The 14,092-nt window shown below is 41.8% G+C and overlaps 2 protein-coding genes across 4 annotated transcripts in view; both read left to right on the top strand.

Annotated features, from left to right (window-relative positions):
- Elf1 (E74 like ETS transcription factor 1) overlaps positions 1 to 3,581 on the top strand; it is a 59,682-nt gene extending 56,101 nt beyond the window's left edge. For all 3 annotated transcript variants that reach the window (XM_055609992.1, XM_055609991.1, XM_055609993.1), the window contains one exon: positions 1,436 to 3,581. In XM_055609992.1, coding sequence (XP_055465967.1) covers positions 1,436 to 2,033 — 598 coding nt within the window. In that variant the 3' untranslated portion in view covers positions 2,034 to 3,581. The remainder of the gene's footprint in view (positions 1 to 1,435) is intronic.
- Positions 3,582 to 8,205: 4,624 nt separating this feature from the next.
- Positions 8,206 to 14,092, top strand: part of Sugt1 (SGT1 homolog, MIS12 kinetochore complex assembly cochaperone) — a 45,418-nt gene continuing 39,531 nt past the window's right edge. The window contains exons 1-2 of the mRNA XM_055609661.1: positions 8,206 to 8,320; positions 8,408 to 8,465. Of these exons, the coding sequence (XP_055465636.1) occupies positions 8,283 to 8,320; positions 8,408 to 8,465 (96 nt within the window). The 5' untranslated portion in view covers positions 8,206 to 8,282. The remainder of the gene's footprint in view (positions 8,321 to 8,407; positions 8,466 to 14,092) is intronic.

Raw genomic sequence — 14,092 nt, forward strand, 5'->3', positions numbered from 1 at the left:
AAATTAAAAGAGAGGAGAAAAAAGAAAAAGCTGGTACTCTCCCGCAGACTGGCGGTGACTTAAGTGGCAGTCTGAACTTGAGATTTAGCATCCCACAGGGATGAGTCATCCTGTGTCTTCCCACTCCTTTGGAAGTTACACTTGCTCTGTTTTATCTCTTCATATGTGCTCACATATAGCACAATAAAATTTATATTTAATAATTTGCTACTTGTGATTAATTTAGCACTGAGCCATTTGATGTATAACTTTCACAAAAACAACTTTACCAAATTTAGAGAGGACAGTTGAACTCAAGATAGAGTTTTCAACTGCCTTACAATAACCGTAACCATGACTATAAATGTCAAGCTGTGTGCAGTGGTGTGCCTGTAATCCCAGCAGTGGGGAGATAGACACAGGACCTGGTGATAAAGGCTAGCCTAGGCTATGAGACTTAGATCTCCAACAGACAAATAACTTAACAACCCCATAAACTTCACAAGTGTGAACTTTTACAATTATGTTGAGTCATAACATCACTAATGAACTATCTACCTTATTTAATAATGAGGTTAGCTCATTATTTCAGTTAGTTCCATAAACTGGATATTGTACACTAGAATCTTTTATGTTAAATTGTAGTTTTATGCTGAGTGGGGTGGCACATATATGTAATTCTATCTGCTGGTGGGTAGGTTCAGAGGTAGTCTGGACAGCATAGAAAGACCCTGTATTTAAAAATTACTGTGACAATTATTTTGGCCTCTAAAATTGGTAAACATATGTGTATTTTATTTCACCAAAGTTTGGCATTAATTTTGGTCTCAGTTGGCTTAAAACTTGTAGGAATTATAGTCATGACTTTCCTGATGTTGATCTGATACTAAGTATGAGCTACTGAAATCCTAGTAACTCCATTAAAAAATAGATAATCCTGTTAGGATTTTTTGAAATGTTAATCAAGCATTTTTCATATATATATATATATATATATATATATATATATATATATATATATAAAGATTGCAACCAATTATGTGAAGTTTGGTATTTATTAGGAGTGAGCACGGTGAACTCGCAGATCTGCTTTTAAATCATATTTTAGAGTAGCCCATTCATAAATTCCTTTCTTGGTGTGTTGATACTTTACTCACTTGTATTAATGTGGCAGTATTTATAGATATTTCATTTGAGACAGTCTCTCTTTGTAGCCGGGTTGGTTTTGAGCTGCCTCTGCCTCTTGAGTTTGGTAATTACAGGTGGGTGATGCTACCACAGCCCGCCTGTTAAAATGTTTAAAACAAGGCTTGGCATGATGTTAGTTATGCTGTGATAAAAATAGGAGAAGCAGCAATGGGAATGTTTGGCATACTTTTAAGAATAACTGTGAAGTATTGAAGTGTTAAAAGATGTTCCATTTTCTAATCGTTTCACTTCTATTTGTTGATCTTAGCAGGAGCATACAGGCTTCAACCCAGGTTCCAGTAGTCGTGTCTCCTGGCAACCAGCAGTTGCATACAGTAACACTCCAGACAGTGCCACTCACAACGGTTATAGCCAGCACAGACCCGTCATCAGGTGCTGGGTCACAGAAATTTATTTTACAAGCCATTCCGTCATCACAACCTATGACAGTACTGAAAGAAAACGTCATGCTACAGTCACAGAAGCCGGGCTCTCCCCCTTCAATTGTCTTTAGCCCTACCCATGTACAGCAGGTCCTTACAAGCAATGTTCAGTCTATTTGCAATGGAGCTGTCAGTATGGACTCATCTCCATCCTTCAGTGCCACACCTGTGGTGACCTTTTCTCGAAGTTCCCAGCTGGTTGCACACCCACCTGCCACTGTGATCACTTCTGTTATCAAAGCTCAGGAAACAAAGACTCTTAAACAAGAGGTAGAGAAAAAGGTTGAAGATCATTTGATTGAAGACACTGAGAAAACTGAACAGCAGGCACAGCCTTATGTGATGGTGGTATCCAGTACAAACGGGTTTCCCTCTCAGGTAGCCATCAAACAGAATGAACTGCTAGAGCCCAACTCTTTTTAATTAATACACCAAAGTAATTATAGGTTATTTTTTTTAATGAGTTCATTTTTCGGTTGTCCAAACATAACATGATTTTTTTTTCCTAAGTCCATAGAAGGTCTTAATTTTATCATTGTTAAAATAGTTACTTTTGACTCTGCAAAATGAGGAGGAAAACTCAAGTGTTTCTCTTCTCTAAGTGTTTCAGAACTCAGTTGTGAAGGAGCAGGAATTTTATACGATGAAGAAATTCTTGATTTATTTCAGTTTCTATAAGTATTTTTAAAGTTTCTTTTCTAACTTGACACTGTATTAGCTTCCTGATCATTTGTAAATACTAACTAAATAAAGGGTAACAGGGAATTTATATAGGAAATATTTTCATTCCACTTGTATAATTTAAGTCTTGACTCTTTCAGATACAAGAAACTTATTTTATACTATTAAAATTATTATGATGTCACTTAGTTTGACTTTAGTTCACTGCACTGTGTATTATACTATGAACTTGTAAAATAACATAAATTGAAATGTAAGCCCAGTGTATTGGTGCATACTTGTAATCCTAGCACTTGGGAGGTGGACGAAGCATAATCAGGAGTTCAAGGTCAGCCTTAGCTACCTAGTGGGTTTTGAAGCCAGCCTGGGCTACAGGAAACCTTTTTTAAAAAACAATAACAAAAAAATTTAAGTGTGCCTATGATAACATCTGAACCTGAGTTTCAGAATGTGGTATAAAGGTGGCGGCCTGTGAGTGACACTTCCTCTAGCTTGGTGTGTGACCCTGGGCGGGTTGCTTCACCTGCTAGAGTCTTTACCATTTTGGGAAAATGAAGGGACACATTGGACTAGACAAAATGATCTCCAAGTTTCCTTCTTACTACAAATTTTAGGATTTTAGTACCTGTGCTTTAAAACTATTCAGAATATTACCAGATCATTTCCTAATGTAAATATGGGTAAAACACTGCTTAAAAAGGTTTTTCTCTCAAAATTATTCTATTATCAGTAAGATCTGCCATAAATTCTTTCTAAGTTCTTTGTTCATTGATTCTTAGACCACCATATATTGTGGCTTATTAGTAAACTTAAGGGCTGAGTGCTAAGTGACAGGCTGCTGGTTCTGAGAGAGTCAGGGCTCCAAGGGCCAAAACAGCAACCTGAGTCCTGAGCTAACATAGCTGAGTCAGTTATTATAAAAGCATAATTGCTTTTTATTTGAACAATTTTTTACGGTGGGTGAAGGGGGGGGAAGTTGCATACAAAGATATATAGCCAAGTTTCTGATGTAGAGTTCTTAGATTATTTTTAACTGTAAATAATGTACATTTAACGTCACAAGAAACTTTTCTGCAAATTTTCTAGTAGAGAAATTTTTGTAGAAGAAAAATCATGTTTAGAGGTCTAATATTATATGTTTTCATATTACAAAATGAATTTGTATTTAAACAAAATTTTAAATTTTGGAATCCTCTAAATGTTTTTGTATCTTTAATTGTTTATTATTAAATCATGTAAAAGTTCTCCATATTTCTGGTTTGAAATAAATGTTTGTCATTAGTCCTTTCACTTTTTGACACACGGCTTCCCTAGGTACACTGTGCTGCCCTGGACTAGTGACCGTTGTGCTTCAGACCCCTGAGTGCCAGCACATGCCGCCATCCCTAGCAAGTGTTCTCATACTGTGTGCACATCCATGTGTATGCCTGAGTGTGCATGTAGAGGGCAACATCTGGGGTTTGGTTCTTTTCTTCCACCATGGACTCCCAGGTTTTCAGGCTTACAGCAAGTGCTGTTACCCACTGAGCATCACATCAGCCCTGGTAAATGTTTCTTGAAGATCACACACAAACACACACATTACTAGTATTTGCATTGGTCCTGGATGTTTCTGTAAGACTCCTAGTCAAAATTGCAGGGGCTATCTTTCCTTTTCCTTTTTGCCATGCCATACGACAGTTTCTAGACATCACATGATAGAATACTAATGGTGTCCACTTTGTGATTGACAGTAAGGTGCTGGCAAAAGAGCAGGTAAGCAAGAGGAGACTATCGATAACAAACCTACTTCCAGAATTATGCCAGTTGCCCAAGTGATGACTCTGCTCTTATGGCCCAAACACACCTCTTTTGCTAGTTAGGGTTTTGTCAACAGCTAGAATCATCTGGGAAGAAGGACCATCAGCTGAGAAAATGCCTCTATCAGATTGGTCTGTAGGCTATTTTCTTGATTAATGATTGGTGTGAGAGAGCTCAGCCTTTTGAGGTGGTGCCATTCCCAGGCAGGTGGTCCGAGGATGTAGAGAAGAGCAGTTTGTGAGGCAAGACTTGCTAATAGAGCTAATTTAGAGGTGTTAATATAAGGCTTTTCACATAATGGTTGTGATTGTACAGACCTGTAATCTCAGGACTTGAGGACACAGAGGCAGGAGGATCAGCAATTCAGGATCACCCTCAGCTTTATGGTGAGTCCGAGACCAGCATGGGTTAATTGACAGTCTGTCTCAGAAAGCCAAATTAAAAATAAACTTCTGGTGTGTGAGGCTGTGGCTGCAAGTACAGTTTTTTAAACATTTGAGGGCACATACAAGAATGTAGAGATGAGAGAACAACCCGGTATCTGTGCTCGCCATTTACTGGGTCTGAGTTAGGTCCTACAGATCCTGTTCCAGCTTTTACATGACTCCTGGGGATCTCATCTCGGGTCCCCAGGCTTACACAATGGCTGTTTCCACTGAGCCATTTCCGCAGCCCTAAAACGGGCTTTCTTATTAGAAACACGGTCAATTAATTGCTAAAGTTGGAAAAAGAAAACTTCAAGAAAACAAAAATTTCTATAATGTGCTGTACCCCTACTCACTGGTAAACTTAGTAACTTTAACAAATTAGTACCCATTTGTGTGTGTGTGAGTGTAAAACCATAAGGACTTTCTATCCACCCCACAGCTCTGAAAAATGACATGGAGTTTTAGGCCTTAGCTTATACTGTTCCCAACCTCGCTCTTAAAACCTATGTTTAACCTATGTTCCTACACATGGTTCTTTCCTTCTCCTCAGTTTCACCGTCTGATTTCCTCCTTGTCTTATAGATGAATCCTGCCTCTTTCTTTCCCAGAGTTCCCTGTCCATTCTCCTCATGCCTTTGCTATAGGTTGCTCAGCTCTTAATTCAACCAATCGGAAGGGGATGGAGAAAACATCAGAACAGGTGATGCTTAACCCTACCAGAGTCTGGGCCAGGAGAGATGGCTCAGAGCTTAAGAGCACTGGCTGCTCTTCCAAAGGTCTGGAGTTCAACTCCCAGCAACCATATGGTGGCTCATAACCATCTATGATGAGGTAGGGTGCCCTCTTCTGGCCTGCGCAGGCAGAACACTGAAAAAACAATCTTTAAATGTATGTGTATGTGTTTGGTGTAACTCTGGTTAGCCTTGAATTCAGAGGAGTCACCTGCTTTTGCCTCCCAAGTGTTGGGATTTAAGGCATGTGTCAGTACTAATACATATCCTTTACGTCATTATTTGATGTGTATGTGTGTCTTAAGTGTTCTATTGCTGTGAAGAGACCCCATAATCAAAAGAAAGCATTTGATTGCAGCTTGCTTACAGTTTCAGCTGTTTAGTCTATTATCCTCATGGTGGGGAACATGGCAACATACAGGCAGATATGGTAGCTAGAGTTCTACATCCAGACTGGAAGGCAGCAGGAAGAGAAGAGACTGGCCCTGGCTTGGGCCCTTAAAACATCAAAACTCAACCCCAGCAACACACTTCCTCTAACAAGGCCACATCTCCTATTCCTATTTTTTTTTTTTAAATAGTGCCACTTCTTGATGACTAAACATTCAAATCTGAGTTTATGGCAGCCATTCTCAGACTACATGTGTCTATCTACCTACCTATTTATGCAGAGAGGTGTTGGATACTCTGAGACTAGAGTTACAGATTGTTGTGAGCCACCATGTGGGTGCTAGGAATTGAACTTCTGATTCCCTGGGAGAAGGGCCAGTGCTTTTAACCTCTGAGCCATCTCTCCGGTGTACTACATTTTATAGGCATATAATATTAGTATACTATAAACAACCTGCAGAAAACTTTTTTTTTTTCCAAGAGAGGGTCTCAATATATAGCTCTGTCTGACCTTGAACTCAATACATAGCCCAAGGTGACCTTGCACTCTTGGCAATCCTCCTGCTTCAGATTCATAATTAGAGACTAAAAGAGTGTTACAGAGCCAAGCTAAACCAAATCTTTACTGTGAGACACATGTGCATGTTCAGGACAGCCAATGATGCACAGAGAAACTAAAACAAAACAAAAAAACAACCAAACAAACAACCCTGCAAACAGAAAAAAAAATTGACATTTGCTTTAAAGATCTTTATGCAGAAGACAACCTTCATCTGTATGCATCTGTTCTTTTTATATTTTCGCGTCTGCTGGGTACACAGAAATGTAAAAACCTTAAGTATAAAGATCCAAATTGAAACTCTGTGCCTTCCCTTAAAAAATCCCCTTAGCTTCAGTTTTTTTTTTCTTTGCAATGTAGTTTTATTTTTTAATTAAATTTTTATTTTTTTACATTAATTACATTTTATTCGCTTTGTATCTCAGCTGTAGCCCCTTCCCTCATTCCCTCTCAATAGCTTCAGTTTTCTAGTCAGCTGTTCTCTTCTCAGCAATCACTCAAACCAGAAACCTGCACCTCTTTTGAGTTTAGCGTTCAAATGGCCTTAAGTCTGTCTCTCACCTCCATTCCTACAATCAGTGGATTCAGATTCCTTTCTTTGACCTGATATCTTGTATCAGCCCTTCTCTTTTCCTTCTCTAACCGTCTTTTTCTATTTACAATGTAGACGGGCTATGCTACAGGATGCAAGTATGTAACATTTTAAACTTTGACGTATTTCACACCTCTATCTCTTGATGACATTTAATCCTTGTACCTTCTGTTTCTTCAATTTAAATATGGGCTCAAGTTTCTTTGTAGTCCCCCTCCATTTTTTTTTTTTTTTTTTTTTTTTTTTTTTTTTTTTTTTTTTTTTTTTGCAGCTGCATGGGCTACGTGGTTAGTAGTTTTAACAAAAAGTGAGAATTCCAAGATATCGGGAAAAGCAAACTGAGGATTTTGGCCTGTATGGGGGGGGGGGGGGGGGGAATGCAACAAAGGGGGGGAAGATAAAAGTTAGGCCTTTTAAAGTTAAAATTCAGCAAAGTGGTCGAGCTTAACAGTGAGGGTATGTAAGCAAATGAACTCTTAATTTATTTTTCTTCGTCGAGTCTCATGTTTCCAGATTGAGGTCTTATGTCATGTTTGAGGAAGGCATTGACCGCCTCTTCATTTCATCTGCTGGAATGGGTTTGGTAAAAATGACCTTCTGGGCGTATTTTCGGCTTTTAAATCAAGTTTGGTGTACAGTCTGGATGCAGCGGATCCTTTAATCCTGTTACTCGCTCTGCAGAGCCTCTCATTTCCACTCCTCCCGGTTGACCCTTACCACTTAGTCTCAAAGAACTCGCAGAAAGCTGTTTGGCTCTAAGGACAGCGGGGGTGGGAGGCAAGGCCTGACCGGTTAGTTAGATTCACAAGGCAGCACCAAGACAAAGCCTCCAAGACAGGCTTTTCTTGGTTTGGAAAGTCGACTAGGAAGGAAGCTCGGGGTGTGGACCGCTGCGACCTGGCAGCGCCTCCGGGAAACTCCATTCTCCACGCCGGTAACACGACTTCCGGCGAGCCAGCCCGTCCGGGCTCTCCACGGCCTGGTCCGCGAACCGACGACGCGCCACACCCGGCTCTACCGCCGGAAAAGACCTGGCAGCCACGAATGACGTCACGCGCAGCTCGGCGGCCTGCGGCAGCCATGATGAAAACCAGAGAAAACGGGGCTTTACGCGGCACGCCTTAACAGATGCGCGAGCTCCCCCCGAACCATCCCGGAACCTTCCGGCGGGGCTCTGAGCCAATGTCGGAAAACCCGCAAGCCGTGCGGGAGCGCCAGGCCCCAGGGCCACGCCCTCGGGGCGGGACCTTGCGCGCGTCACGGGGAGAGGGCGGGGCCGGAGAGCGTTTCCTCCTCTTTCCCAGCGGGCCCCGCGCCCTCCTGCCCGCCCTTCGCCTCCTTTTCCGCGGCCGCGTGCTGCGCGACTGCTGATTGGCTGCCGGGGACGGAAGCTCTGTTGGTGTTTCTTCAGAAGTTTCCCCCCCTGGGCGGCGGCGGGGCTGGTAACCAAGGTAGAAAACGCTCGGGCAGAAGCTTTAGTGGCTCTTAAGGATGGCGGCAGCTGCAGCAGGACCTGCAACGTCCCAGCGGTGCGTGATTTTCTTCACCTTTGCTGTTTGTCTTGCTTTTCTTTCCTTGGTTAGTGAGCCCTGCTGAAGTCGTTGTTTTCCTGGCAGGTTTTTCCAGAGCTTTTCAGATGCTCTGATCGACGAGGACCCTCAGGCGGCGTTAGAGGTGAGTGAGCTTATTTCTGCTCCATTCGCACTGGGACTGTTCGGTTCCTACAGACCCTGCCTCTTCCCAGCATTACCTTCGTTGGCTCAAAAATCCACGAAGATGTCTCAGTCCCAAAATTAAGACCCTGAGATCCATTTCTTTGTCCCCTAGTGGCCCTTTTGCCACAGATCTTGCCCTTCCACTCCCCAGATTTAGGCACTCCACAAGCTCCTGGTGAGGGCACCTCCCTCCGATTTATTTCTTGGACGCCTAGTTGCCTAGAAATAAATCGTGTTGGCCTGAAACGACTATTATTTTTTTTTAATGGCGTTTATGATCAAGGAAAAAGCGAAAATAGGGCTTAATGTACCATTTTTTTACTTTGACAGGTACAGTTGCCCCTTTATGCCAGGTGTTGCCAAGTTCCTTAATTAAGTTTACTAAAAAGTTATTTTCCCAGCCGGGCTTAGTGGCGCATGCCTTTAATCCCAGCACTCGGGATGCAGAGGCAGGTGAATCTGTGAGTTCCAGGCCCAATCTGGTCTACAAATTGAGTCCAGGACAGCCAGGACTACACAGAAAAGCCCTGTCTCGAAAAACAAAACAAAGTTGACCGAGATGGCGCACACCTTTAATCCCAGCACTCAGGAGGCAGAGGCAGGCTGATCTTTGTGAGTTCAAGGCCAGCCTGATTTACAGAGTGAGTCCAGGACAACAGAGAAACCTTGTCTCAACAACAAACAAACATTTTCCCTTCTGTTCTTGAAACTTTATGGATGACCATGCTTGTTCTTTATACAATTGTTTGTAAAAAACGTGTTTTGTATTTAAGCTGGCCTCAAACTTTGGATCCCGTGAGTGCCCAGAATGGACCAGTAGGCCCTACCTACATCTTAAATATTAGATGAGTTGCTTTTGGGCATTTTCAGGTGAAGTTTAGAATAAACTAGCTTTGTATGGATGTTGCTTTAGGTACTGGCTGGACTCCACAGAGAGTAGTCAGTACCTATCAGGTATGGTGGCACAGGCCTGTAATGCTAGTACTCTAGAGGTGAGTGCATGAGGGTCAGAAACTCAAGGTCATCTGTAGCCACATAGTTCAGGCTAGCCTTGGATCTGTGAAACTCTGCCTGAGGTTTCAGAGCCCAAAGAATCACCCTGGAAAAAGGAAACCTTTTTTTTTCCTTTGTATTTATTTTATTTATTTATTACAATTTGTTCACTTTGTAACCTAGCTATAGCCCCTTCCCTGGTCCCCTCCCAATCCCACCCTCACTTCCTCTTCTCCCATGCCCCTCCCCAAGGCCACTGATAGGTAAGGTCCTCATCCCTTCCCTCTGACCCTAGCCTATCAGGTCTTATCAGGACTGGCTGCATTGTCTTCCTCTGTGGCCTGGTAAGGCTGCACTCCGCCCCCCTCTCCCCCCTTCAGGAGAAATGATCAAAGAGCCAGCCACTGAGTTCATGTCAGAGACAGCCGCTATTTCCCTTTCTAGGGAAAATCTGTACACTTAAAGAAGCTAAGCAAGAGGGTCTCTGAAAAGGAAACATTTTTACATTCTGAGCCTTCGAGAAACCACTCTTCTAGAGGTTAGCAGGCTAGTAGAGCTACTTTGTTGCTTGCGCGCTTGAAGCTCAGTTTTGTGTTAGGACCGTAGAGTGATTATCAGGTCAGACAGATTATTAGGTTCTGTAGCAGTGCATCAGTGAGTGGCCTGGTGGTGGCTACACGCCGTTAATCCCAGTGCTTGGGAGACAGAGACAGGTGGATCTTTTAGTTGGAGGCCAGCCTGGTGTTACTGAGTTCCAGGACAGCTAGGGCTACACACAGAAAACAAAACAAAAGCCAAGGCATTAGTGACTGAGATTACGACTCCAGAGGCAAATGTTTTTATGTTTTCTGCCAAAGGAAATAAAGGCAAAATGGAGCATATGAGGAGGACTGAGAAAGAAGGAGGAAATGAATAATCATTGAAAGCTTACTGAGTGCTGGATATAGATCCAGGCAGCCCCCTCCCTAGTCCTAGGATGGTTGACAGATACTACTCCTTCTAATGTATTTCATGTAATACTCTTTAACCTCCGGCTTATTATGGACTTTAGTTTCTTCTGTTTGAATGAAAATGGGCACAGTAAAAACAACCAACCAACCGATTGTAGGTGAAAAGGGTAAAAGTTTATTCCAAACTGCCAAGGCTTTCTCAGAGGATAGGAGAGAGAAGTGATGGGAATGTATGCACTGCATCTGCTGGGTTTTTTGAAAAGTGGTACCTGGGATAAAGGGAGCTTGTGAGCTGTGGTAAGGTGCTTGTGAGTAGGGAATGAAGGAGTGAGAGGCTATCGTTGGCCTTGCTAGTGGGCACCACTGTTGTATGTTAATGGAGGATCCATATTTTCCTTTTTCCACAGTTGGGGACGAGACTTCATTTAGCAAGTGGTAACTATATTCAGGCCCCTGAAAGAACACTGCTTTTGTCTAAGTGCTGGATTTTGGGAAAAATGATTTCTTGGACTGATACTGTTTCTGGCCCTGCTTTGTTTTACTGTATTAATGATCTAGTAGCCAGAATGACAGTTGGAGCATATCACTTTCCTACTTAAAATTTTGCATGACCTTCCCTCACGGAAGATCCAAACTCCTTACCAGGTGTGTAAGGAGTGCCTGGTGCTGTGGACATCTTGGGACTTCCTTTTTTCTCTATAGAGGTACACTGTTTTGACAACTTCTAGCTCAGTTCTGCTTCTTTTGCCCAAAATACACTTGGCCTATATCTCATTTGACTTGGGGGTGTCTATTTCTTTAGATTTCACGGGAAATGATTCCTGTCCAGAGGAACTAGCCTTCTGTTTAAATCTAAGTTGGGCCTGAAAGTAGCTTCAAGATAGCATGGGTTTTGTCTATCTTGATCACTGGCGTCGTCAGTGAAGCACTAGGTACACTTGATGGGCAAGTTCTGCTGAATCCTTGTAACACTTGCCTACATTTTACTCAGTAGGGAGTTGAAGAGTAATAAGGTTAACTTGCTCAAAGCAAAGAACCTTGGAAGCAACAGGTTTCTAGTTTCAAGGGATTAAGGTCACCTGGTAGGGAGGGACTGGAGCTATATGATATATCTACTAGTAGCTGACTTGGAAGTCACTTTGTTGAGAGCACAACTGAGATTAATGTGTAGAGGCAATCGGTTCTGATGTTTTTCTGTTCAGCAGTGCTAAATGGTTTTAAACAAATGGATTGATATTTCTGTGCTTAGACCTTGGTTAGGTAAGGAAAAGAGGAATCATGTGTTCTTTGATCCTTACTTAGCTTTTTTCCCCTTGATTGGCATTTTTATAGGGCTTAAAAAATTTAAATACCTAGCCTGCCCATGTGAATGCCTTTAATGCCGCATTCAAAAAGGTAGAGGCAGGTGGATAGCTGTGAGTTCCAGGCCTGCCTGGTCTACAAAACTAAGTCCAGGACAGCCAAGGTTACAAAAAACAAAACAAAACAAAATTAATTTATTAAGAGCTACTCTTAATTAAAAAAATTTTTAGAAGCCTTGCTGGGGTTTGAACCCTGGTCCTCATGCAGGATAAGTGGATGATCTATCACCATGCCTCCTACATCTCCAGTTATAAAGTTCTATTTGTTTGTTGAGTCAGGGTTTCACATATCCCAAGCTACCCTCAACTCATATGTAGCTGAGGAAGACATTGAACTTCTGACCCTCATATGCCTTGGTACACAGGCCTTGTCACTGTGCCCAGTTTTATGATGTGTGCTCGGGATCAAACCCAGGGCTTCATGTATGCTAGGCAAGCATTCTACCAACTGAGCTCCATCCCCAACCCGTCTAAAGTCATAATTTTAATGTCTTCCACTTTTTCTACTAATTATTGTTCTGGTTAGTGGCATACCTCTCACTGGGGTTTTTGTTTGCTTTTTTCTTTGTGGTGGTGGGATAGATGCTATTCAAGTACCCTACCACTGAACCCACAGAATTCATTTTCTGCAGGTGTAATTTTGGGCATGTTTACAATGTGCTTGGCTTAGGTCTGCACTTATTAATAGCCTTTTGCTGCTGTGACTCCAGTGTTGGCACAGAAGACATATTGTCTCCTCAGGTGCTTCCATTGACTACCAGGCTTCTCTATAGGCAGCAACTTTTCAAAAACAATGGTGCATTAAAAAGCACACTTTTAGATACATGTAGTTAAGACCACAAATCATTATCTTAACTGGATTTGTTTCAGGCTTTATTATAATTTGTTTATTCACAAATCATGTCATTATTTTAAGTTTGGCTGTTATTGTTTTTTTGTTTGTTTGTATGATTGTTTTGGAAAGTTATTTTTAGTAACAGCCTTACCAAGTCAGTTGGAGATTTATGAAACTGAACAGAAACTTGTTTTCCTTAACTAACAAATGATTAGTGGTTTTAAAGGTCATTTACAAGTGTTTTGAAATACTGAAGCTTTTACTTGACTTTTTAATGTCAGCACTCAAGGGACCTGAAGGAGAGGGACTGTGAGTTTGAGGCTATAAGTAGTCACTATGTACATAATTACATAGTAGTAACATTTTTATTGTTATTGTTTTTCAGTTTCTCTTAGGATGTGTGTGTTTTAATTTTAGTTTAAAACACAGAAGCCCAAAACCAAAAACAAAACACAGAAGCCAGGTTGACCCTGCACTCATTATGTAGTCAAGAATGGTTTTGAACTAAAGATCTTCCCGCCTCTCCTTTTCTATTGTTGAGGTTATATTCTTACAGTCCTATCCCACCATACCTACCTGTTTTTTATGTAATTTGGGGTATTGAAAAGGGCTTTTGTTAGAGACCCACAACTGGACAATGTGTAGAGAGTGAGAGACATTGGAGCACTCAGTCCCAAGTGGGATATATTTATCCAGCCCCTTTCTGAAAAGCTTGGGATGGGGGATCTAGGGAGAAAAGGAGGCTGAGAGATAGGCCAGAGGTGATGGAAGCACTCCAGGGACACAACTGGACAAATCACATAAGAACTCAGATTGTAGTAGCATGCACAAGACCTACACAGGTTCAAGACAAATGGGCTCCTAGCACTGAAAAGAAATGGATGTGAGGTCCAACTCCCAAGCAAGAAACTTGTTTGCACTTGATACCTGTAGGTGAAGGAAAGTGAGTTTTCTCCAGTGGAGTCCCTGTGTATATTATATACCCTCCAGGGCAAGCCCTGTGCCCAGGAGTGATCACTCAGTTAACACAAAAGTTATTTGTCTAGAGATTAAAAAGTTGGATGAGTAGGGAGGTGGAAGGGTGTGGGAAGCTTAAAATCATGATCAAAACATATGGAAAACATTTTAAATTTTTTTCCGGACAGGGTTTTTCTGTGTAGCTTTGGCTGTCCTGGACACTTTGTAGACCAGGCTGGCCTAAAACTCACAGAGATCCACCTGCTTCTCTGCCTCCCTGAGTGCTAGGATTACACAGGCATGTGCCACCACACCTGGCTGGAATTTTTTTCTTAAGAGGGGAAAAAAAAAAGAGAAAGGGTTTTGTATTCAGTGTGGAAGCACTCTGCCTACTGAGCCACATTCTTAGCTGGGGGAAAAAAGTATATTAAAAACATTTTTTCCCTCAAACTGGTATCTGGTTTATGTCTTATATAATGTTTCTAAAAAT

Source organism: Psammomys obesus, unplaced genomic scaffold (assembly GCF_907164565.1).
Source record: "Psammomys obesus unplaced genomic scaffold, mPsaObe1.curated_primary_1811, whole genome shotgun sequence".
Lineage (NCBI taxonomy): Eukaryota > Metazoa > Chordata > Mammalia > Rodentia > Muridae > Psammomys > Psammomys obesus.